The sequence below is a fragment of the Nothobranchius furzeri genome, chromosome 13, assembly GCF_043380555.1.
Source record: "Nothobranchius furzeri strain GRZ-AD chromosome 13, NfurGRZ-RIMD1, whole genome shotgun sequence".
Lineage (NCBI taxonomy): Eukaryota > Metazoa > Chordata > Actinopteri > Cyprinodontiformes > Nothobranchiidae > Nothobranchius > Nothobranchius furzeri.
This window is the reverse complement of record NC_091753.1, coordinates 37,865,875-37,892,687: the sequence shown is the minus strand read 5'-3', so window position 1 is coordinate 37,892,687 and position 26,813 is coordinate 37,865,875. Positions and strand designations below refer to the sequence as shown.

Sequence of the window (26,813 nt, the reverse complement as noted above, 5' to 3'; positions counted from 1 at the left end):
TTTACAGAGAAGGACAAAATTTATTGGACCAGAGAGCGCCGAGGGTAAATGATGGTGACGGGTGCAGCTGGAGGAGGAGATGTGCAGAGGGGAGGGTATGGTATGGTCAGGTGACTGACGGGTAAGCAGAAAATAAAAGGGGTGGGGTGGGGTGGGGGTTCCAGAAGAGCGCCTGGGTGAAATCAGGGTGTTGGTCCAATCCGCCGAGGTCCAAATCAGCGACACTCCCATACTTTTACTGTTTGATCTACGCTCCCAGTGACCACGAAGGGAGCAGCCTTGTGGAAATCTGAAAGAAAAATATAAATAAATCATCACAAAGCAAACGCAAACAATTAATGCAACACCAGCTGCACACCTCTACTCCTAAATGTTCCAGATTTGCTTGAATGATGAAATGCATCTTACAGTTTGGGTTATTAGCTACATCGAAGCTCAAAAGGCTCAAGTGTCTGTCGATTTTGGGTAGATTAAAGCTCTAAAAAATACTTTGTAGCAAGAGTGAGGATGACACAAGAAGGGGGCTTTTATTTTGTAGGCTTTTATTTTGTAGGAGTGAGGGGAAGCGTACCCAGAGAGGTAACAAAGTGTTCGTGGGCACACAGAGTCTTCATGCAGCGCTTGTTCTTGTAGTCCCAGATCCTTAAGGTCTTGTCATCAGCACAGGTCACAATAAACTTGCCTCCAGGGTGGAAGAGGACACCACGCACCCAGTTATCATGTCCAACCTGAGAGACAGACACTACTGATGAATTTATGAGGCAAAACGTTCTCCTTAAACACAGCTTCTTTTTTTTTGCGAGTAAATAAAACACAGATTTGAGTAGGAGCCTTTAGCGTCAGGCGTTTCTCACCAGTGTCATAAGGCACTGGCCAATGCTAACATCCCACATCTTGATTGTTTTGTCTCTTGACCCAGACAGCAGGAAGGGGCCGGGCTTGCCACTCTTCTTGGTCTGCTCAGACACAAAAACAAGAAAATTATATTAAATCATAAATTATTCTTTTTCTGAAGAAAATATCGACACCAAGATAAATCAGGACTTAGGAAATCTGCATGTTTTCATGTCCCTTGGCAAATTGGTCATAAACCATAATTTTCGTTCCTGTGAAACTAAATTTTAGTGATTAGATTGTCCGTGGTCGATTCCACAATGACTCCTAATAGACACCAAAGACCAGCTTCTGTGCAGCAGAAGCACATGTTGGACTGGGACAAAGGCTTGGAGCAAAAACAGCCTATTTTAATCCGTCAAGGCTGCGATTGTACACACAGGAGATAACGGGGGGTGGGGTGGGGGGGCTCTGATTCAGTCTGTCCTCACACAGCTGCTGGGTTAAACATGGCCATCAGTCTGAGCAGTGATGTATGAAATCCTCTGACATGCTGCACGTGTGGCGAGAGAGAACACACGGTAGAGCCTAAAACATAACTCTGTATGCTTTGTCATGCATGCATGTATGTATGTATGTATGTATGTATGTATGTATGTGTACTGAAACTCTAATTTCCCTCTGGGATTAATAAAGTATTATTGAATTGAATTGTATTGAATTGTAGGACTCCAGACCAAATCAAACCCAACAGAATCACTTTAGTTCTGCCTGTTTAGAAAACAGTAGCTACCTAATATAGATCAGAGTCCTGAAAATCTATTTAAAGATGCACTAATTTGAAGATTATTGTGCTATAACCGAATTTATTATGGTTTACAGTCATCACCACCTGATCACTAGTTACCAAACAACGTAAACCCACTGTGACCTGATCTTCCTGCTCTAACCAGGACAGAACACCCAGAGCTAAACCAGGGAACAGAAACCTCTCTGTTACCTCAGAACCTGTGGCGTCTAGAATGGTGGGATGGGCACTTTCAGGAGCCCAGGTGATGCACTCCACCACGTGTTCATGCTCCCGCAGCTCAGCCTTGCACTCTTTGTTAGCCACGACCCAAACGCGGACTGTCTGGTCGTTGGAGCAGCTGGCGATCAGTGTGCCGTCCTGGTTGGGTCGCACCATGCGGACCCACTCCCTGTGACCTGTAAAGGTCTTTACACAGTAGCTAATGGACAAGAAAGGATGTTATGAATTCAATGCATAAAAGTACATTTAAAAAGTTGCGGTTTCAGAATGTTTTTTCCGTACCCAGTTGCCACTTCCCACATTTTTATAGTTTTGTCCCTTGAAGCTGAAACAATGTGATCTCCGCTGGGCATGATGGCTACAGACGAAACGTTGTGATCATGTCCTGCGAAAAAAAATCCCAGTAAGAGGCAGAAGCTACACAAAATTATACAACACAACATCCTTTAAATCTTCCCAACTTTAACCGACAAAATAAATATCCTGCCATAGTTTCTGCACATCGTCAGCACCAAGACGCTGGACGTAATTATCCAATTAAACAACTAATCAGGCAGTTAATTTTACCGGAGCTGATTTAGCTCCACGGAGAATGAGATTTGCCTAATTACCAAGACACTGGGCCATATTTAATCTGCTAAACACACAAAGACAACAGTAAGTATGCCATAAAAGGCCAGCTTAGCCATGTGCACGTGTGTCTGAACACTCACACATGCCCCAAGACTGTAATAACCAGTGTGGCTACACAGAGAGGAGCTATCTGCTGCTGAAGAGGATAATTAACTGCTCTCCTCATCAGCGCTAATCTACTTCAGTTAGCTGTGATGCTTTTTTCTTTAAAAAAATATATAGATATTAGAAAAAGCAGAACGTGTGGATTTTAGTTTAAATTTAGATTTAAGGTGAAGAGGAAATGATGAAACGTAACAGGTTATATCGAAAGGTTTTAGGTAGTGAAAGTAGTTTGAGGACATCTGTTCTAGGATCAGTTTTCACTCATTTACAAAAACAGAAAACATTTGCTTCAAGCATTAGCAGCTCTTAAATGTCAGAAGGCAGGAGCCGAGTTTGCTGTTTTCTTTCATCAGTAAACATTTATGGCAGTGTCACAAATTAATGAGCACTCATTAAAGAGGTTTGGGATCTTTAAGCAGAAGCTAATAAATGAAGCTGTAGTGAGACATGATGACTTCCACTGGAGTCCTGTGTTCAAACCTAACAACATTCAGCCAACTTGTAAAGATTGAAGTGCGTGAACATGGAGCATCTTCCTACCATGCATGGTCCTGATGCACTCAAAGCCTTGGAAGTCCCACAGTTTGATCGTCATGTCTGCAGAGCAGGATGCTAGCAGTTTGCCAGTTTGGTCAAACGAGATGTCCTGAACCGAATCCGTGTGGCCTTTCAGTGTGCGCTCAAAGTCCCCGGTCTCATAATCCCACACCTGAACAAACACACATTTTATTCCTCATCTGTTACACCAAGAAACCCACAACCCTCCACCCCACTCTCAGGTAAGTGGTTACACACAAACTATATTATAATCATAGAAAATTCAGTTAAAACATGTCCTAATACAACCAAATCCTCATTCAGGAGGCACCATGCTGCTGAATTCAAAGAATCTGTAATAAAATAAAGCTGCTTTTGCAGATTAAAGAGTAAACAGAGCGGAAAAAATGCAGGAGCCACTTTATTGTAGTAACTTTGGGAGAGTGATGTGGTGTGGTTTACGCCTGATTCTTCAGCCTGAAAGAGTTGTTGCATCTGTGGTTTGTGAGCAGGCAGAAGGATACACTTTCCCTGGTTCCTCTCTAGGGGTGAGGGGTGTTTGACCAACCACACCTTCTCCTCCCCCATCCCTCTCTCCAAAAGAAGCTACAGATGGCTACGAGATGCTTTGACAGCAAACACGCATTACATTATTCATCAGCAGCATCTGAAGGACACAAGACCTGCTGGTAAATAAATACTCTTGAGATAAACAATTCTCTATGGCACTAACTGTTTAGACAACAATTAAATAAAGAGAAAATTCACTTTGCTTCATGTTTATATTTACATTCCTGACCATCGTAATTTATAATTAAAATGGCCTTGCTTGAGAACACACCAAGTTAAACAAATATGACCAACTACATTACACCGAGGAGCTGTTGATTTGCATCCTGTCTACACTGTAATAAGTTAACATATGCAAATCAATGGAAATTTATTTTTCCTTTACTTTAAAATAGCCTGTTTGCACCAACACTGGCATCAGAAATTTAAATTGTGACTTCCATAGTCCTCATTTTTTTTACAACCCTACCCCCAGGTGTGCCTGTTTAAAGCCACTCTTGTATTGAAATTAAACTAAAGGGTGCAGAAAACGGTCAGTTTGGTTTAATTAAACAGAAAAAACATTTGAGTCTTGTTTCTAAGCAAACTTGGTTAAAAATCTTGTTTTGGATCAGTCTGCACAGACCAAGTTCCCACATGCATGCAGAGTTCTGCACAACAATAGGCCCACTACAGCAAATAGACTGTAAAATAAATAATTATCATTATTCATGTTGTGTACCAAAGCAAATGAACCTTTAAAACCTGACATGATGAATTTAATAAGAATGAAATATCATCATGAACATTCAGAAAACCAACTGCATGAAATGTTACATTCAGCATTAATAACATGAGGAAAATTGGAGATTAGCAAAGAAGTTATTAACCAATAATTATTTAGCTTAGAAGAGTTTTTTCCTTTTTTTATGTCTTCATGCCAGATTAATGAGCTCGACACACAGGAGGTGACATCGCCTCTCCTCCATTCATTTTCAATGAGAGATGCGCGACAAAGCAGTTATTGCGGGTCTCCGTCCTACTAAGCAAAACGCGAAAAACACGCGTGTGAAATTTTGCGCTCGTCGGCAACCTTTCCCCATCAAAGAGCCATTATTACCCATTTCCCACTGTAAAGAAAACACTGGGAGCCGCAGCAGCCGCAGCGTTGTGGGCGGGGCCTACCCTCAGACAGCAGAGAGCTGCTTTAACCAATCACAACAGGTGACAGCAACCAATACCAGTCGCTCATGTACCTCACAGTTATCTTTCAACAGAAGATAATTAATAAATTATTAAAATCGATCCAAAAGTTGTAGCCCATCTGTGCTACAATATTTCGATTTTTTTCACCCTGCTAGTGGTTTTAATAGTTGAGCATGACGCTTTTTGAGGCATCACACATAACTGTTCAGAATACAAATCCAGGCTCTGTCTCGTTGGACTGTTGTAATTCAACTTTGTACTGAACTAAACTTTGCATTAAACATTGTTGAAAAGGTAAGAAAAGGTAATTAGTTTTTTTTCCTCGTTTACACTGACGGAGATAACGGTGCAGTGTGCGTGGCTCTGGTGTTCATCAGGTTTAATGTTTCTGTTTGCAACAATCTTCACTAGAAGGTAAAACGGTTAAATGGCAGGGTTCGCACTGACCCGATGTTTCCTGTATTTATTTTGACGGAGAAATCTCAAGCCTGCAGATGCGCTGACATTTTAACGCACATCGTGGAGGTAGCTACATCAATCAGGAAAAGATTCCCATCAGGACATCTGAGATGGACACTGAGCTCAGCGCAGCTCACTGTCAGCGCACGCGTAACGTGGACAGCGAGCTGAAGACAGATCGGGGGCTTGGAGCGCATCACAGAACCAGAACCGTGTAGGAAGATTCTGCGTTTTCTAAACCCGGTCTCTCAGAGACTTGTCACTTAAAAAATGTTCCCTGATTATGAATCTTTGGCTGAATAGCGCTTGTTCCTGTCTCCAACACTGCGACGCATCCATGAGCCTGTCTGAGGAACAGTCCAGAATCTCCTCTTCAGCTCAGAAAGCTCCTATAGAGACATTTGATTACGCACAAGCAGGTGACCTGTTCACGTTTACGCAGACAATTTTTAAATTTAGAATTGGCTACAGATGAAAACATGAATAAAATACATTGTAATTAAATATTCCTTAATTAGTTTACAAGCAGAGTCTAGGGAGCCGCATCAGATGGATGAAAGAGCCGCATGCGGCTCCAGAGCCGCAGATTGCCGACCCCTGCTCTAGCAGCACCTTGTGAAACATCATATCTACCACTTTTCTAACTTTGAACCGCTTAAATAACCTTAATTCCCTCCAACCTGACACAGCCAAACAAAACAACGGAAGTTTCGATTTCGCCATGGTGGAACAGAATGCGTAAACGGCTTTTGCTGCTGGATGCTTCCGCGGATCGCCTCCCGCGTGTCAGGTATTAAAAGCGACAAATTTCGCTGATCGCGGTCGATTGTCGTCTCCCGTGTGTCGAGCCCCTAAGCCACATATTCTTAAGTGTGTTTACTACCAGATAAAAGCGAAAGAATGATCCTCACTAAAGCAGCTCTTCAGTCCATTTCTCTGTAAATAGCTCAGGGGCTGGTCTTTGTTTAAAAATTTAATAGAGCTGTTAAAGAGAAAAGTAGGACATGGATGGAGTCAGCCCAGGCCGCTGTGAGGACAGGCTAAGAAAGCAGGTCTGAGTCGAGGCCTGGTGTCTTCTGAGGGACGATAGCTGATAGACGCCTGTCATGGTGGGACAGTTGATGCTTTAAGTAGAAGATAAATGACGCAGAATGCAGGGAGGTTGGGCTGAAAATGAGGGATATGCCAATAAAAGGGGGGGGGGGGGGATCCCTGCTGTGTTGGTGTAGACAAGTAGGAAATGTACAAGTGTCTATTATTGTCTTATGAATAAAAGATACACAGCTAACAGCCCAGCTGAGTATTGGCTCGGTGCAGCGGAGCAGAGGAGAAATGCGGCAGCAGAGACGGCCCAGAGGCAGACCGTGGAGTTTATATGTGGAGCCTAGAGCTGCGTGCATGTTTGTGTGATCCAGGACATCCAGATCCACCAAGAGGAGGAAGTCAAGAGGAAGGGGAAAAGGAAACCAAGAGGAACTGAAAGCTTTGTGAAGTTAAATTAAAGAAAGCTCCTGTGACACTGTGTGTGTGTTAAGATTATATGCCAGAATTCCCACCAGCATGAATACGAACTTCATTGTAAACATCATAAATAAAAATAATTACCCATACAGAGCAACAGCTGTGCAGGTGGTGTGTGTGTGTGTGTGTGTGTGCATGTGATTCTGAGTAATGAGTTTTATAAAAATGTGTGAAATGGAATCTGACTGATTAAACACACCTGTTCATTAAAGTGATCACACACCTGACTTAAAATCCAGCTCTAAAACACAACATCTGGAAGTGTAAACGAGCTATAGATTTTACTTCTAAAATAGTTTCAGTTGTGATGTCACACTTCAGACAGTAGAGAAAAACACACGTCCAGGTCTGACTGACCTTTATCGTTGCATCCTCAGAAGCTGACACCATGACGCTGAAGACTGGGTGGAAGATGACCCGGGTCACCGGGCTGCGGTGGCCACTCAGCGCGTACCTCTCTGGTGGGCGTGGGATCCACTCTTTGGGGTCACGCTTTTGACTTACCGGCCCCCCCAGGGTGATTTCCTCTTTAGCTTCATTTAGTTTAGATTCAAGCTCCATCACCTGTCCAGAGTTGACATAAATACAGATGAATCTGGGACAAAATAGATGTTTATCTTTTATGAAGTCTCTCATGAACTATTCCCAAAACTGTAATCCCACAAGCATTCTTTAAAAAAAGAAAGAAAAAACCCCCACATACCTTCTTCTGTAATCTGATGACTGAGGTCCATTTTTTTTCCAACAGACCGGCATATTTCTTATCCAGTTCTTCGTTCTGTGGAGAAACGAGAGGATATCAGACAAAGAGAAGCCAATCAAAGTTACAGGCTCAGCGTGACTGGTGGGGGCCGGCTGGGGTCTGCAGCTACAGTAAGAACCAAATTATTTACACACCCCGCACAGGCCAAGGGCGGCTGCCAGACACTACCAGTCTACTGTACAACACACACACACCCTCAACACATGCAGACTACACACACATCCTAGTCCTAATCCTTCTCAAACAAGCTAATCTGTAGCAGAAAGGCTTAGGCGGCTTACTGCCACACACCCGTACAGACGGAGCAGCGGTGGAAGTCAACTTGTGGCATTCCTGGCAGACTCCAGGCTGATTCTTCCTGCAGGGCTAATCCCACAAGCTAGCCACTACATTTTACATAACAGATAGCACAAACAGCCGCCTTCTTACTGCCAGGTTTTACTTTCACTATTAAGTAATTTGTTCCTTACAGTCTATTAAACTTCAAACTTGCTAATTTTGCTCCATTATCTTATATTTCGTGAGCTCCTGTTGCTGTAATAAATTAACTTTTTTAGCCATATCCTATTAGCAATTCAACATATCTTGTGGTGCCTTCAGGGCACCGCTGACTAAGCATCAAAAACCCACATTGACAGACAGCTACTGGTGTCAGTGAGGGGGAAAATTAGCATTGTGCTCCCATTTCACGGCTACACCCTCGACCTCAGCTGGAAACGAAGCAGATATCCTCGAGGTGTGGACACTTTCAGCCAATCCCAAAGCCTAGATGTCACACTTCCTAATGATAAAACGCCACTGCTCTGACAAATTTATAAAAAAGCTACTGAAAGACAGCAGGAAACTCAGTTTGGACAAGTCTTCAGCTGTCTAATCTACCATCTGCCTAGTCGCCAACACACAAAAAGATGCACACAGAAGCACACGTACCAGATTTTGTGCAGTCTGCCAGCCTTTTGGCAATGATTAATGTACATACGTGTGTGTGTGTGTGTGTGTGTGTGTGTGTGTGTGTGTGTGTGTGTGTGTGTGTGTGTGTGTGTGTGTGTGTGTGTGTGTGTGTGTGTGTGTGTGTGTGTGTGTGTGTGTGTGTGTGTGTGCATGCAGGTATATGCTTTTCTTTTGTAGAAAATACTATTATTAATTATTTCTACTTGTCTGCAAATGCATTAACCTAAAACCACAGCTCAATTAGCCCTAAAGGGTCACGGTGAAGAGGGTTTAATTTCCTCTGACTGAATCCAAACACATCTAACAAACACAAATGAAGATAATGGCTGAATAACGATGAAGCCCAAGGAAAAACGCAGCCAAAATCCTTCTGGTTATTTGGTGTGGTTTTAACAAGGCGTGTGTGAGCTAAAACCAAGCACACCGATCCCTCGGTGCCTTTCATCTATTATTCAGTCTGTTGCCAAAGAGCCGCCACATGGAGGACGACTGGGAGAGGAGCGGATGAAGACAGCAGTAGGGTGTCGCAGGAAGACAAGGGAAAAGGCGGGGTTAAAGAGGGAGTGAGCGCTGAAGAGGAGGCTATGATGAAAAGAGGTTGAAATGTCAGTAAAAATGAGAAGTGGAGCTTCTGAAAAGCTTTTTTCTCAAAGAAACTGAAATGTTTTATTTCAATTTAGGCTGCATTTCCCATTATGTTGCACAAAATACATATGATTTATACCATAAATCCTATGTTATGTACAATTAAATATAGATAAATGACAAAGCATTTCATTATAAATAAGACAGAATGTACTTGGATCTGCTTTTTAAGCTGTTATATTTAATAAAGTCACCACAATGGTACAATAATGAAACGACAACCATTTCAGGTGGATAAAAGCTCCTCTGAGTGAAACCATGCAGCATACCCCTCCACTCAGAAACACCGCCCTAATTGGGTGCAGGTGCGCTAGGTCACGCTTCAAAACCCAACAACCACGAAGAAAATACATTGGGAATCAAGACGTACTGTTGGAATAAAATGGTGTGATTGGCTAAGCGGACGTGTGTGTGTCTGTCCTTAATCTACTCACATTATCTAACTCCGCCTCCTTCTTGAAAGTGGAATATGCCTCTTCATATCCATTCGATCGTAGATAATCGGCTATTGCTCGATTTCTGAAAGAAACAAAAAGGAGCTGTAATTAGTTCTCCTGATCAGCAGACGAGATGGTGGTTACTGCCACCACACACACACACACACACACTGAAATCTCTAAAACAAAGGGCAGATAATTAGGAAATGTAAATTAACATTCTTCTGTCATCACCACTTAATACAAATGCTTTGCTTGCATAAATTCAGTGAGACACTGTACAACCTGTCTAGAACAGTAAAAATAGAGTTTCCTGCTCTTTAAAAAAACACAGAATCTTTTTCACCACAAATTGAGAACACATCTGTCTAGCTTCCATAATGAGCTCCTGTTGCTGTGGGCGAATAATAGGAATAGTGGACAACGCCCCGTGGTGTGGACACGGAGACCCGCAGGCATGACCCGTAATGCTCTGGCTACTGATACTAGTGCATCTCTTTTTCTGGCTCAAGTTCACAGACAAACACAAGCAGCCCTTCAAAGACACCCAGGCTCCTCAGAACGCAAGAACGTAGGTGGCAGCTGTGAGTAAGCGCCCTACTATCTCAAAAATGTGGAGACTGACAGCAGATAACCGAGACAATGGACCAGACAGGCAGAGCTGGAAGCCAGGACAGGGGCTGCCTTCACTCTTCATTTTTTTTGTCTCCTGAGCTTCCACTGACAACACACACACACACACACACACACACACACACACACACACACACACACACACACACACACACACACACACACACACACACACACACACACACACACAGTTTATAAGAGCAGAATTGGCTCTAGTTCAGTTTACCAACAGTTATTAATGAGGTTCTCATCACATTTCAGGCTTTTCTTTTATTTCCCATCTCATTAGTTTATCATGAAGGTGCAGGAAAGTTGATTAGTTGTAGATAAAAAAGAACAATACTTTTACATTGTAACTAAATTTTATTTGTACCTGAATGGCACAATCCCACACCACAGTTACTAAACGATGAATACCTAAACTTTAGGAAATCATTAGATCTAAAACAACTATTTTGTCATGTGTGCTTTTGAAGGCTTTAGCTTATTATCAGTTAAAAATAGAATATGAACATGTCTGGTGACACAAGCCAACCTTTAGAAACAGAATATAAGGCACAAATGTTGTGAACTGAATTGAAAATTATGTTTTCTGGCTTTGGGAAAGAAATGAAAGCTGCTATGTTTACAACCTAATCATTTATCAAAGTGGACATGCTAAGTGTAGCGTCACTAAAACTTGAAAATAGAAAACATGACCAGGAGCAGTAATCTGAAAATAGTCTGGAATAATAAAAAACATACTGGTTATGTTGTTGGGCAAAATGTAACAATAGTTCCCTTCATGTCCCAAGACACAAGTGAAAATTCCCTGAAAACAAAACAAAGAGTTATTTTCTACCTAATTTTACCCGAAACTTGCTCCTGTGTTCCTGAACGCTAAGAAGATGCCAGACGAGCCATTGGGCAGACAGTGCTGTGAGGAGCCAATAAGGGGGTGGGGGTTACAATCTGTCGGCTCAATCTGTGCCCCCTGTGCCCTCACGGTCAGTGCTGAGCAGTAAGCCCCTCCCCCCCTCTTTCTCTGAGCACCTGAATCCTCGTAACACGTTACAGCTCAAGGTGAGCAGGAGATTATCTGCTCCTCCGACAGCTAACTAGTCTATAAAACAGTTTAAAAGGAGAGCCAAAATATTAAATACATGAAGTAACTTAACCATTTTAACTTCCACTCATGAGAACAAAGATCAAAGCATCATGAAATAAGACCAGCTCCATGCAGAATAAGTGGTGCTCTTCCGCAAATGTTTGCTACATACATAAACAATAGAAGTACACATCCATGTTGGAAGCAAACAAAAGCCATGCTAATAATAAGTTGCACCCACTCACAGCTAAATGCTGTGTATGGTCATAAAAAACAACATAGAGAGCCAACGCCTCCCACGGCCTATTGTTAATTCTGGATGTGCCAGACAGATAAAACATTTATCAACATGCAGTTTTCAACAGGCAAACTCTTCGATGAGGGCGAGGGGGGAAAGGAAAACAAAGAAAGGGGAGAGGTATTGATGAAAACACAAGGAGAACAAAGTAGCTGGTTTCCATGGTGACAAACAGCCCACAGCTAAGATGGCTTGAGATAAAAAAAAGAGCGCAGGGTGAGAATTGAAACAGAGGACAGACAGAAGAGGGAAAAGAATAAGAAAAGCAAATAGGTTTTTGTCTACTTGAGTTAAAACCTTCATCAACACAGTCCTGATAAATCTCTTGTTAGGAGCAGGTCACCTCATGTCTGAGTAAATCCTGACAGTCTCATATTAGTGGCATCATAAGCATTGTGATCCATCAAACCCCTAAATGAGTGATGCAGAGAGAGAGGCATGACCTCATCCTTCTGAGAAGAGGCGAGTCAGACCTCCAGCTTGTCTAGCAGCACTGATGCTCTATTATCTCACATTTTACCCATCATCTCCTCCCAAACAAAGACCTGATCCGATGTAAAAACACACACAATGTTTACACATAGCTTGTTTAAACACTAATCCTCCAGCTTCCACCAAATATTCAATCATTTCTTATATTTTACTTTAACACAGTTTCACAAAACAAACAGATCTTAGAGCAAAATCTGGTTTTTTTGAGGCACAAATTTATTTTCCAAACAAAGTGCAAGTAATAATTACACTGGAATATTCTGAAAATGTCACCAGCCAACTAAAGTATTCCTGCACCAGACAATAAATGAATCCTGCTTAGACAGCGTCTGCCCAGGCTGCTCCTAAATGTTTAATAGTAGCTCAGCTATTCCTGCTTTGAAAAGCCCCTTGACACACAGAAAACTACCCTTTCCGTGGATTCCTCCATTAATCAGTGCATTTACATGCAGCCAGTAACCCTTTTAAAACTCGAATATTCACAATAACCCGGTTCCGCAGGTCCATGTAAACACTGCTAAAAACCCGGATATGCTCATAACTGGGTTTTTTAAAACCCGGTTACTACACCTGGGGTAACCCTTTTCTAACCCGAATGTTTGGTCGTGTAAACGCATATCCCCATCAAAGCGTGTGTTCTGCGCATGCTCTGTTCGCAAGGAATCTTGGTCTTTTGAGTAGCGAGACGTCTTGTATGCGCCAGAACACCGGAAATAAACAACAAGTTGGGAGCAAAATGGCGAGTCGCGGCACAGCACCACACTTTTGGAGTGACGAAGAAACTAAAGCGCAAACAAACGCGGTTGCTATCTCTTCCGAACTGGGAAACATGTTGTTTTCACGGATACCGGAACAAGAAGAACTGGAAATATTGCGTCTGGACGTAGTCCATACGTCCTGACACTAGTCCGCATTTAAATCGGGTTATGCAAGTTAGAGGTAACTCTTTCTATTTATGCTTGTAAACGGGTTATTCTGATCAACTCAGAAACCCAAATACCGACCTTAACCCGATCATAACCCGGATATTGGCTGCATGTAAACGTACTCATTGTATAGGAGAGGGTTTTCTATGAGCAGACAGCAACCTCCATGGTGAATCAGACAAAACAGTTTGTCAAGGAAGGACAACATGGTTTAAGAGTTCTAACCATAAAGAAGGAAGAGGTCCTATTAACCTAACCGTGAAGGCAGGGCTTCATGGTGACCAACACAGTACGACACCGTGTTAGTGTTTGTGGAGTTTGGGCTGTGGCAGACATCTTGGATTGGGCTGACTACAAAAGTAGAAGCACACCAAAGGATTATTTCTGTGACTTTCATTGTATTGTTTTAGAGGTCTTTTTAAAAAAAATAAATCTACTGTGGTCAAGGATGAATGTACGCCTTGTGGAAAAAAAGCTCTCGTGTTTCTTTTCTGGGATGGACTTTTGTCAGAGGAATAGGTCAGCAGAAAACAACAGTACTCTGAGTTTTACTGATTAATATTCATGATATGCAAATGTCACTTCTGACTGGCTAACAGCAATGTGCCGCTATCTCTGCCTTTATATTAGGGTTACTAATGGTTAGCTTCTACTAGAAGGACAGATAGAAGAGGGAAAAAAATAACCATTAGCCCTCTACATCCAATGGTTGCAAGACAAGATGGGCGTGGCCATGAATACTAACGCTCTTTTTGACAATAGAACCACGACTATTGTTTCCCATCCAGTTCCTTTCTGTGGATAATGCCAGCAATGGCAGTTTGAAGAAAGTTTTCACATTTAGCATGAACATGCTAGCCTGGCAAGCCAGACTAAATAAATGTATTATTTAGTCTGGCAACGCTCCACTGAGTGCGTTTACATGCAGCCAGTAACCCTTTTAAAATCCGAATATTCACAATTACCCGGTTCCGCAGGTCCATGTAAACACCGCCAAAAACCCGGATATGTTCATAACTGGGTTTTTAAAAACCTGGTCACTATACCTGGGGTAACCTTTTCTAACCCGAATGTTTGGTCGTGTAAAACGCATATCGGGATATCCCCATCAAAGCGTGTGTTCTGCGCATGCTCTGTTCGCAAGGAATCTTGGTCTTTTGAGTAGCGAGACGTCTTGTATGCGCCAGAACACCAGAAGTAAACAACAAGTTGGGAGCAACATGGCGAGTCGCGGCACAGCACCACACTTTTGGAATGACGAGGAAACTAAAGCGCAAACAAACGCGGTCGCCATCTCTTCCGAACTGGGAAACACGTTGTTTTCACGGATACCGGAACAAGAAGAACCGGAAATGACGCATATTGCGTCTGGACGTAGTCCATACGTCCTGACGCTACCCCAACGTCCGCATTTAAATCGGGTTATGCAAGTTAGGGGTAACTCTTTCTATTTATGCTTGTAAACGGGTTATTCTGATCAACTCAGAAACCCGAATACCGACCTTAACCCGATCATAATCTGGATATTGGCTGCATGTAAATGTAGTCATTGACGGCTCTCGGTTGTGGGGCGGGTTCTACCGTTGTCTTTCAAATGATCTCCGCATTCCACTGGACAAAGAATGTGACATACTCTTGTTTCACTCTGTTGCATCATCCCACCCACCAGGCATATAGAGTGCCCTGATTGGCCCTCAAAGTGGATAAAGCTCTGTGATTTGTTCACTAAGCAGATAGAGCACTATGATTGACCCACCATTATGGATCAATCACAGCTCCTTATGTGTTTGAAACCCCTCTAGAGAGCTGTGATTGGCTAGCCAGAGTCCTGGTAGGAGCTGCGGAGGTTCCAATGGAGCATGCCTAGACCAAACTTTGCAACGCAAGAATTTGGTCTAGTTCACTAGGCTACTATGAACATGCAACACAGAACGAACATCAAGAAGAACAACACTGTTTTTTTAGTAAATGAGACCTTTAAATCAAGTCTCAAGTCTGAGGAGAATTCCCCTGTATCAAGAAATAAAGGTGAATAAAAACATCTGGAACGCGAGCTAGAGTAAATATTTAAACGATAATACTCTCTAGTAGTGTTGTCAAAAAAATCGATACCCAGATATAAATCGATACTAAAAGTGGTATCTAAATGAGATATTCCATCCCTGTGGTATCGATATTATGGACTATTATACACAGCCTTCTTCAAGTACACCGACACGCACGACAGCCAGATGCTGTAAAGCAGCCTCCGCCTCCCAGACAAACAGAAGAAGACGCCGCATGGCTACATTGCAATTTCCCACGCGAGTTGTCTCCAATCCAAGTTTTGTCTGCCAAATAAATAAACAAAAACATAAACAGCGAATTTGGGAGGCGCTTCACAGCCCAACTTAATTAGCATACTAAGTCCGACACGTAGTTGTATATTCACGCTTATGTGCTTAAAGGAAACTCCCGTTTATTGCAACCCGGACTTAATTTCTAGCATGCAGTACGTTTGTTTACTCACGCTGACAACTTTGGTGCTACTTGGATTCCCCGGGGTATTTACCGTAGGTCCATCGCCGAATCGCCGTCAGCGTATATCCATATAACGGGTGCGGACAGGCACCCATGGTGCAGCCTCGAAATAAGACATTATCCAAAACATCTTCATGTCGAAAGGTTTTGTTAGGAATCATTAACGTGATTCCCCTGTTCGTTTGGAGCGGGTCTGGTCTGGGATTTCTAGGCGTAAACAGACTAGCTGCGGCTAATCTAACCGGCGCTTTTAATGACGTCACTGCCGTGCGCCAATCTGTTTTTACTAAGATTACCGGTAGATGTACCTTTGTCCTACTGTGGAGAAATTTGTTTCCTCCCTTTATTGACCAACAGAGTTGTTCAAAAGTACAGAACAAAACATATGGCATTACATCTTATGACAAAAATGCACCTTAAACAGAGTTTAAGCAGCAAAACATCACTCTGCAAATAGTGTATATATAGTGAGACAATTCATGATTTAAAGTGTTAACTTTCACCAGTTTTTGTATGCACGTTTTAAAAAATGCTGATACTCAAAAGGTTTAAGCACTTAATACACTTAATTCTTAACATTTAATTTTTGTAATATAAATTGAGGAATGTTATTTTTTGAATAAACTTGTTCGATAAATGGGTGTTTTTAAATAGTATCGAAATCGAGTATAGAGTATTTTTTCAAGTATCGAATCGAGTTTGAAATTTTAGTATCGTGACAACCCTACTCTCTAGTCTTAAAGCTGAACCACGGTGTGATCACACAAATTAGGTTAAACGCTTTCATAAAAATCTGTTTCACATTAAGGAATACTCCGGTTACATCCAGCTTCATCTTGCAAGCCAAGGTCCACTGAGGACAAAATTACTCTGAGCTTGCTTTTCTAAACCCATTTCTGATGCTGACTAGTTTAATATGAGACAGTAAAGCAGCAGGGGAAACATTCACTAATGCAAACAAATGAGGAAAATATAAGCTTGTACAGAGCTAAATTAAGCACCTACCAAACAGCTGATAACTTCAAAGAGACTGGAACAAAAACAAAAAATCATATGATGGGTTTGCCTCAATCTCCCATTACAAACAAATCTTTGTGAGCTCTGTAACTAAATGTCATTTAAAATTTCTCTTGCCTAACTGATGCAAAGGGAAGCCCCTGCAGAAAGTGGTTTTACAACATCACAGCTCAGGATAGCCAGGTCCCTGTTAAACCACAAGTTAAACACGTCAGCTGATAAAATGTAAACGCCAGTCATCATAAAAGTAGTTGGGTTTTCCAGGTGGATAGAAGGGGGTGGGGGTGCTTTTGTCTACATTCAGAGTCCTGCAAAAGGGATCAGCTAATCAGCCTGGGGAAAGAAAAAAAAAAACACCAAACAGAAGCTAAGCAGGCATTATTATAAAAGGGATTGACAGAAAAGAAAAGGTCCTGAAACAGCTTTTCACTGAATGTGAATGGTACGCGTTTATGCAGGATCTAAAGGAGAAGCTGGAACCTGCAGTTGTCTGGTCTACACACCAAAATACACAACTAGCATGCTTCTTCTTCAGTGGGTGGATGAGACTGGGATGTACTTTCAACAGGTGATGACAGGGCTTTGTTGATTCAAGAGAAGCTGTGCTCAAACATACTTTCACTAAACCTAAAGCTGTCTAGAGGCCACCGTAGGAGGTGGAACGAAGTTCATTATAGGCAGAACACAAGATGCATTTTATATAATATTGGGTTTTGTTTTCTATTGTAATATTTAAAAGAGAACATAAATTAAGGGTTAAACTAGGGATGCTCCGATCAGGTTTTAATCTGCCGATCACCGATACCGATCAGCCAAGAGGCCGATCATGGCCGATCAGCCGATTATCGATACCAATTACATAGATTGGCTGTAAATTGTTCATTTAGCTATGGTGAGTTCTAATGCATGTGTTACATATTAATTCAGAAAAAACATGGTTTTACTTCACTTCAAATTATGTAATATCAGTAACAATTTATAAGAAATTGAAAACATTAAGGCTCTCTTTGGGCTACAAATAGTGCAAAAAAAAAGTCAATATCTCACATCACCGCCTAAATCAAATTAAGTAACCAAGGATACATTCAGATACATCCAGTGAGCTGTTAAGCTCAGCACTGACACAGGACTGACATCTGAGCTCCAAAATGTCACTTGTGAAACTCACAGAGGATGAGACGCTTTCTTTAAGGAGTCCCTCTATGAAAGAATACACTGTGTGGTGGAGCTCTGGAAGGGCTACGTCGGCGAAATATTTACGTCCCGGTAGCATGTAGCGAGGTTCCAAGTGGGTTAGTCGTTGGCGTAATCCGGCATCTTCCACAACTGAAAAAGGCTGGTCGTCTAGTCCAATAAACTCGATGATTTTACGGGTAATTTGCTTAGCCTTTTGACTGTCACGCTCATATGGGCGAGTGTTTCCAAGCGTCGGCTGCGTTAGCTGCCGTCTGACTGTGGCTGCATTAGCAGGCTTCTTTTCATTGTCTGCGGTGAGCCTCAAAAACTCACCATGCTCCGCCAAGTGTTTGGTCTTTAAATGTCGGATCAAATTCGTTGTGTTGAATTTTTTTGAAGTGTTTCCTCCGCGGGGTATGTTTTCGTTGCAAGTGTTGCAAGACGCAAACTTAATATCACTCTCGCACACCGTTAAGAAGTTCCACACGGCAGACATGTTTGTCTTTGCGGGTCTGCCGCCACGCGCATGCGCACTAAGCGGGGACAAGCGGAAGGGTGAACTACCGGCCGGGAGGAGTAAGCGCCAGTGCCAGATCGGAAATGAAAGGCAGTGATCGGCGATCACAGATCACACACTTTTGCAGGAAAATCGGCCGATAATTATCTGTGGCCGATCAATCGGAGCACCCCTAGGTTAAACTGTTAAATTCGAAAGTATTTTCTCACAGTATTTATATAGTTTAACTAAAAACTATAATTTTCTTTACGGGGTGGATGAAGATTGTGTCAATTAGCTAATCAAATAGATTTATTTAATGTTATAAAGAAAATACAGGTTTTAAAGATGCACAAGAAACTCTGGTTGGTATACAACTGTAGGTAAACCAGTAAAAGAAACAAAACACGCTGAGTTCTCACAAACACCAATCTAAATCCAACACAGATGATCAAAAACACACCAGTAGACTCCTTTGGTTCTTTGTGGGGAACACTGAGTGATGATTAGGTCACGTCTAACACTAACTCAGCCAGTCCATCTGTGGTTGAATCCTGAGGCAAAAATCTAATATGTAATCCAACAGACCTGCTACGGTGTGAACACTGAGCACCAACAGCCGAGGCTGATAAAAATAAAACCAGAAATTCCTGTATGTTTCCCAGGAAACACCCAAATGCCTCCGGCTGGGCGACCACAGGGTCAGAGGGCAGTCCGAGCAGCTCAGTAAGACTAAGGCTTTGGTACAAATATGGATGAAGACGCCTTTAACTGATGATGCTATGAGCCCCATAGTCACAACTAATAACGGCCAATACACTGTTGACTTGTCAGTAATAAACCCACCACCACCTGCTGCTACCTGCGACACCATTTCAGCTTAATAACTTTCTCAGACTGTTTGTATTCATCCCATTTGGGACCACAGGTGAAACAAGAGACGTATAACACGACATCCCTCCTTTATCATTAGTTACTGTTAAAATAAAAGAGAAATCCCCCTTTAAAGAACAGTCTCAGGAATTATTAGGGCCAAACAAAGAAAATTACTTTTTATTCTTGTTGCACAGATCTTCGTTAAACCTAAACACAAGCTTAAGCACCTGAATGAATAACTCAAGACTTTAGTCAATTAATTCAGCCTGCCTTCACATGAGGGGAAAGTCCATGCTTGTCTTGTGAAAAGCATTAGTCTCACGGCATCACAAGTGCCTGGCACTTCATGGTGGTGCTACATTATATCTTGACAAAATTAAGGCCCAGTTTAGGCCACAAGGAATCGCTACATCCATTATACCAAGTTCCAAACAGGAAGAAAATGGAAAAGACGTATAAAAAACAACATTTGTTATTTTGTTAAGTAAGAAATGGAGGCTGGAGGGATTTTCTTTGGAAAGCAGAGCGCTGGGAGATGCAAAAGCCCATTTGCACATGGCTGCCTCCGGGTCTTTCAGAGGAGCAAATTGTTTGTGTTCTGCATCTTATTTTTACAACATGCTGCTAGGGATGAGTCCCCTGACCTTACAAAGGAACACAAATGAGCTTTCATTGGCTAAAACCAGCAAAAATAGAGCTGTTGTGAAAGATGCTGCACAAAAACAGCATCTGACTGTGGTGGTGACTAAACTGCATTAGATTAGAAGACAAAGATACACAGAGTTTATGTGCTATGCTAAAGAGAAAGTAAACCACTCCTATTTTTTTCAGCAACAGAACGTTACTTATTAATTAACGTACAGTAGCAGACGTGTCACAGAAGGGAGGGCAGTAAAAATTATGAATGAACAGCAAATAGTCTGTTGGTCACTGTTCCCATTTCCATGGTCTGATCTAAATGGGCTGCAGGGTTTCCATCAATCTTCCCAGCATGAGGGAACCAGTTAGGAAATGAGATCTTAGGGACATTTTATGGCCGGATCAATGAAAGCAAGCGCCGGGACATCTCCAGTGGATGGAAAGCAACAAACACTTAAATGTGACTCGAGTGGTCCCACAAGAGCTACGGCCCTGGAGACGTGCAACAGAAAAGAGGCTTTTGGAAGGGGGCGGTGAGCGATGGCGGAGGTGGGAAGGACGCTGGGATCTCTGTCTGAATGGCATCAAAGATCAGCGTTCTCACAGATGTCTCCATACCAACAAACCCTTACACTGCACTAGGGTTGTCACGGTAACCGGTATAGCGATAAACCCTGGTAAAAAAGTTGACAATAATAATAACAGTCTTGTTTTTAAAAAAACTATATTATCTTGGTGGGTTACCGTGGCTGCGGTGTAGGCGCGGTGACCCTTACCAGCCACCGTATCATCTGCTGAAGTTGCCGGCGGCACATGCGCGCTTTGTTGTTTCCAACCAAAACTTTCTTGAAGCTAAAGCTGAAATAATGGCCAAAGGAGGAGACGGCAGCGCTCAGGACATTTTTTTATCCCTCAAAGAAGACAAAGTGGGAAGTATGGGCATCTTTTGGATATTTGAAGAATGCTGAGGGACAGTTTACAGGTGCTGGCCAGTAAATTAGAATATCATCAAAAGGTTGAAAATATTTCAGTAATTCCATTCAAAACGTGAAACTTGTACATTATATTCATGCAATGCACACAGACCAATGTATTTCCAATGTTCATTACATTTAAATTTGATATTCATAAGTGACAACTAATGAAAACTCCAAATTTGGTATCTCAAAAAATTAGAATATTCTGAAAAGGCTGAATATAGAAGACACCTGCTGCCACTCTAATCAGCTGATTTACTCAAAACACCTGCAAAGGCCTTTAAAAGGTCCCTCAGTCTTGTTTTGAAGGCACCACAATCATGGGGAAGACTTCTGACTTAACAGCTGTCCAAAAGACAATCATTGACACCTTGCACAAGGAGGGCAAGACACAAAAGGTGATTGCTAAAGAAGCTGGCTGTTCGCAGAGCTCTGTGTCCAAGCACATTAACAGACAGGCGAAGGGACGGAAAAAATGTGGTAGAAAAAAGTGTACAAGCTCTAGGGATAACCGCACCCTGCAGAGAATTGTGACGACAAACCCATTCAAAAATGTGGGGGAGATCCACAAAGAGTGGACTGCAGCTGGAGTCAGCGCTTCAAGAACCACCACGAGGAGACTCATGAAAGACATGGGATTCAGGTGTCGCATTCCGTGTGTCAAGCCACTCTTGAACATGAAACAGCGCAAGAAGTGTCTCGCCTGGGCCAAGGACAAAAAGGACTGGACTGATGCTGAGTGGTCCAAAGTTATGTTTTCTGATGAAAGCAAGTTCTGCATTTCCTTTGGAAATCAAGGACCCTGAGTCTGGAGGAAGAGCGGAGAAGCACAGAATCCACGTTGCATGAGGTCCAGTGTAAAGTTTCCACCGTCAGTGATGGTGTGGGGTGCCATGTCATCTGCCGGTGTTGGCCCACTCTGTTTCCTGAGGTCCAGGGTCAATGCAGCCGTCTACCAGGAAGTTTTAGAGCACTTCATGCTTCCTGCTGCTGACCAACTTTATGGGGATGCAGACTTCACCTTTCAACAGGACTTGGCACCTGCACACAGTGCCAAAACCACCAGCACCTGGTTCAAGGACCATGGTATCCCTGTCCTTGATTGGCCAGCAAACTCGCCTGACCTTAACCCCATAGAAAATCTATGGGGTATTGTGAAGCGGAGGATGCAATACGCTAGACCCAACAATGCAGAGGAGCTGAAGACGACTATCAGAGCAACCTGGGCTCTCATAACACCTGAGCAGTGCCACAGACTGATCGAGTCCATGCCACGCCGCATTACTGCAGTTATTGAGGCAAAAGGAGCCCCGACTAAGTATTGAGTGCTATACATGCACATTCTTTTCATGTTCATTCTTTTCAGTTGGCCAACATTAGAGAAACAAACATTTTTTCATTGGCCTTTAGAATATTCTAATTTTCTGAGATACCAGATTTGATGTTTTCATTGGTTGTCACCTATAAATATCAAAATTAAACGTAATAAACATCGGAAATACATTGGTCTGTGTGCATTGCATGAATATAATGTACAAGTTTCACGTTTTGAATGGAATTACTGAAATATTTTCAACCTTTTGATGATATTCTAATTTACTGGCCAGCACCTGTATAGTAGACGGCTATCCTGTTTGCAGCACGTGCAGAAAAAGTGTCTGTGAAAGGCAGCAATGCTTCAAATCTCATGACACATCTGCGTGACCATCACCCACAACTTTACAGTCAACGCAAGGCAAGCTAACGTTAGCGTTTTAGCTAAAATGCATGATCCGAGGATTTGGGTTGAGGGAGAATGCAACGAGTCGCTATATAAAGCAGCCGCAGCGCCGCTACCTGCATATAAACCGTGTCGCGGACACCCCCATGTTGAAATGACGCTATGCATTACGGGGCTCCCAGGGGCAGATAAGAGTTGTTCTCTCTCTGAGAATAATTATGAATTTATGACATTTTCCCACATCTGCAAAGCTCACTGGAAGGACACAAACCGAGGACAATATTTTCCTGAAATAGGGTTTATTACTCAAGTAAGGGTAAAAAAGTATCTGATTAGAAGGCTACTTGAGTACTGAGTATCATCTGATCTAATATTTTTTAAATGATGACATCAAACAGACAAAAAATAAGAAGTTATGGGCAAATATTGATATTTTAAAGACTAAAGGGGAAAAATGTAAACAAATAAACAACATAATTACAAAATAACACATTTTAGGCAAAATTTAGATACAAACTGAGGACAATATTTCCTGACATACAGGGTTTATTTAATTGTGTGAAAATGTAGCACGTTTAAAAAAATACCGCGATAATACAGAAAACCGTGGTAATTTTGGTCACAATAACCGTGAGGTTAAATTTTCACACCGTGACAACCCTACACTGCACCAACCACAGATGCACCGAAACACCGTCAGGAATGTCGAGAGCCTTGTTATGAGTGTTGACGTATTCTTTTATGACAAGAGTGAGACCAGGAGGAAAATACGTCAATAAGATTGTCACTTCATCTCACATCAAAAGATAAACAAGTTTTGAAATAAATTATCCAAAAGTGGCAGGATTTACTGGGATATTGCTTCAGATACTTCAGTATCCTTATGGTCCTCAGCTTCAGGGATTAATGTTTCAGTCCGTCTCTCTTGTCTGATCCACAGACTTCACATTTCTTTGTCTACTAGTGTCAGGTTTTGGACGCACTCAGCACACAGCTTCCTTACAGAATCATAATGAGATCAACGTTCTGGATTCATGCTTTCCCCGCCACGGTGTGCTTTTTTGTGCAAAGACTGCTCTCCAAGCTACTGAGAGTTACAACAGGCAGGATCTACAACAGTGTTAGGTGGTGCAGATAGAAAATCAATAGATCACAAGAGCTCAGGGAATATAGATCAATCATTGATTCCCTGAAAAGAAAAACATAATTCCTAATTTCCTGATTCAATTGGAATCCTGAAGTCAATACATCAACTGGTGTTGTTTCAATAACATGACTCATCTTATCTATTTTAGGAAACAAACAAGTTAATATACACATTTTTGTGTAGGACAGACTGAATTTATTCAAGACCATTAGTATCATGACAAATTCTGGATTCTTGATAAACTCAAGGCCTGGATTTTTTTTTATGTGCACAAAGCAGCAGCAGCCCGTTCTGCCTTCAAATGAACGTTGGGGTGCAACAGCACGTCAACAAATCTGAATCAGCACGGGGCCACAGACACACTAAAAATATGTAGTTCAGGCACAGATAACATAAATAACACGTTGCTTCAGGACAACTATCCAACCGCCACAAACATTTCAACTGACCGATTTTAAAATCATACCTGATTTAAATAAAAACAAGTGTAATCCCAGCTGGGAAGGTTGACTATACAAATTCTTACTCTGGAAATGTTCAAAGATCTTTTTACATTTCAGCAAACTGCAGAACTATGTTTGCAAACAAAGAAAAAACATCCTATTCTTGATTATTCACGCCATGCTTCTTGCAAAGTTGCACATTTAAAATCACAAGAATTGGGCTGTCCAGAGCAGATGTGTGAACAAACCAGAAGCACATCATGTTACGAAGGTCTCGACAACTTACAGTTCATCTCTTTGCCGTTGTGACAGCACCATGGCGATGGGGGAGGTGTAGGCAGGGCCAGGAGGGATCAGCAGGTTAAAAGTGAACCTTGTGCAGTTTCTGAGCTCTCCTCAGTCAGGAGAAGAGCTACACTGAGCCAGGTAATGAGGATGAGCCGCGTACTCCAGTAGCAGCTGGTTGGTTTTCTTCTAACAAACACTAAAAGGAAGAATGCTGGAATCCGTCTCCCCCCAGCTGGGTAACTCCAGGGACAAGAGATATGAAGAGCCTGCAGACCAGTCACCACCCAAGTCTACACTGCATCTGGAAACAGACAAGAAACGAAAACAGCATTAGACACACAGGAGAAAGGACATGAAAACCAGGAAGGGGAAACTACAGCTTTCTAGGACTCATGAGAAAAAAAAACATCCCAGGGCTGACTTTTATAATCATTACATGGAATGTTTTTAAATCTAAAAATAGTTTGTTAATAAGACTCAGCATAAACTAATCATATCTTACAGTATTTTTGTCCCCGTGTTTTTAAACGTCTACTCCCATTATCAGCCATCTATTCCATCTGCTCTGCAGCTAAACCATATTCTGACCCACATTCTCCAAGCATCGTACTCCTTCCCAACAGAAAACTAAATCAGGACACAGTCCAGCAGCAACGGTTGCTGCCCTGGATAAAACGCCTGACCTCTCCATATAAATAAGATAACAACGATGAGGCCATGAATTCATCTAGTTAAAAATGCAGTGAATCCATTTCCATACAGCATCGTCTGTTTGACAAGCTCTCAGCACCAATTAAAAGCATATGCTAAATTAGTGATGCTTGTCCAGCTTTATTCCACTGGGACAATCACCATTAGTCTCAGGCAGTATGGAAAGGTGCAAAGTAAGCCGAAGCATTTTAAAAAGATCAGCAAAAACCTGCAGAAGGGTTCAGTTTGGGAGTTTAGGGATAAGATCTGATTCAATGGCAACAGCAGAGAAGAAGATGATGGTGTTTTGTTTGAAACGGAGGGAAACCTGTTCAACACAATGCAGACGCCTGACCTCCGAACCCTGATGTCACCACCTGACAGCTGCTCAAAGGCTTGCCTATTCCTGTCAGTGGATGCTGACCAAAATGTCCACAACCATTCAGGTTGTGTTTAACACCCCTCTCTTTAAATATAGTTCATTTCTTCAAAAGTGAGAAATAGCGTTTGAGAGAACATGATCAAGCTAATCGTCTCTGCATAAATGTTGCAGTGAGTGGAGAACAAGCTGCAGACACGGTGCAATAAATCTGTCCATTGATGGTTAATAATGCTAATGAGCCCTCCTCCTATTGATTTTCTTGTCTTTGTGTAGCAGCAGGAACTAAGTAATAACAGGATGCTTTAAAGTGATCATCCCGACTTTGTCAGAGGCAATTTGTTGATTAGTCACAACATTAATATTGTTTCTCTGTCGTCTATTTTACAAATAATGAAAAATGCTCTCATCCCTGGAGTTAAGAGCAGAATGACAGTCAGGAATGTAATGAACCACACCCTCTTCCTATTGTCTGTGTAAAGAAACAACGTTTTTATGAGAACAATTTAAAAATTTCACTTTGTTTTAATATAATTGACTACTTAATATAGAAATGGAATCAAAGCAACTATAAATCTAAACCAAAGCTTAGAAAGGTGTTTAAAAATTGGGATGTTTTGACAAACACAAACAGACGTAATCATTTAAAACACTGATCATTTGAATTAAGTAGCCTAAGATAGAACAGCCTTTTAACTTCTCATTATGCTACATCATGTAGAATAATACATTTGCATTATATATGATTTAATGTTCTGGAGGACCACGCCCCAGAGGAGTGCAGCATCAGAAAAAGAAAACCAATGAAAGCCCTACTGCTTCTGTGAAACCATGTCCTACCATCCTATCACAACACACTCCATCTTGAATAAGCCGACAGCTATGACCTCAATGTCACCGTCTCTCAAAAACAAGCATCAGAGGCAGACAGCTGGAATCCGACACACAACCAGCGAAGCAGTCAGACAACTGAATACAGAAAAAACTAAACAGATAAAAGATGCAGTCAGGTGTTTGTTGTCCACAGTTCAAGGTGGAATAGATCAAATTCAGAAACAGCTCAACATTTCATGCTAAAAGGAAATAATTCCCAGTACAATCTACATTTTAAAACCAACTTCAGCTACTTCAAATAAAGCATCTTGTTCCTGATCCTGCAGAATCTCAAGCTGATATTTTCATTTTCCTACAGAACAAAGGTGCAAACTGGTAACAGGGATGTCCTGTTCCGATATTGATATCAGCCCAAAAGCACGGCATCATATTGTATCGGACTGCATGAAAAATCTACGATATTAGCAGTATGTTCTGCAGATCCAGCATGCAAAGTCCACGTGAT

General features: G+C 41.9%; 1 protein-coding gene across 1 annotated transcript; it reads right to left on the bottom strand.

The window, feature by feature from the left end:
- On the bottom strand, nt 1-24,660 carry pafah1b1a (platelet-activating factor acetylhydrolase 1b, regulatory subunit 1a). The gene is made up of 10 exons (XM_015951609.3): nt 24,404-24,660; nt 9,668-9,752; nt 7,578-7,652; nt 7,232-7,438; nt 3,143-3,311; nt 2,147-2,249; nt 1,835-2,063; nt 855-956; nt 572-728; nt 1-289 (listed from the first exon to the last, which is right to left on the bottom strand). Exons 1-10 carry the CDS (start codon nt 24,433-24,435, stop codon nt 216-218), a joined length of 1,233 nt encoding a protein of 410 aa, XP_015807095.1. The 5' UTR covers nt 24,436-24,660; the 3' UTR covers nt 1-215.
- Nucleotides 24,661-26,813: the final 2,153 nt, after the last annotated feature.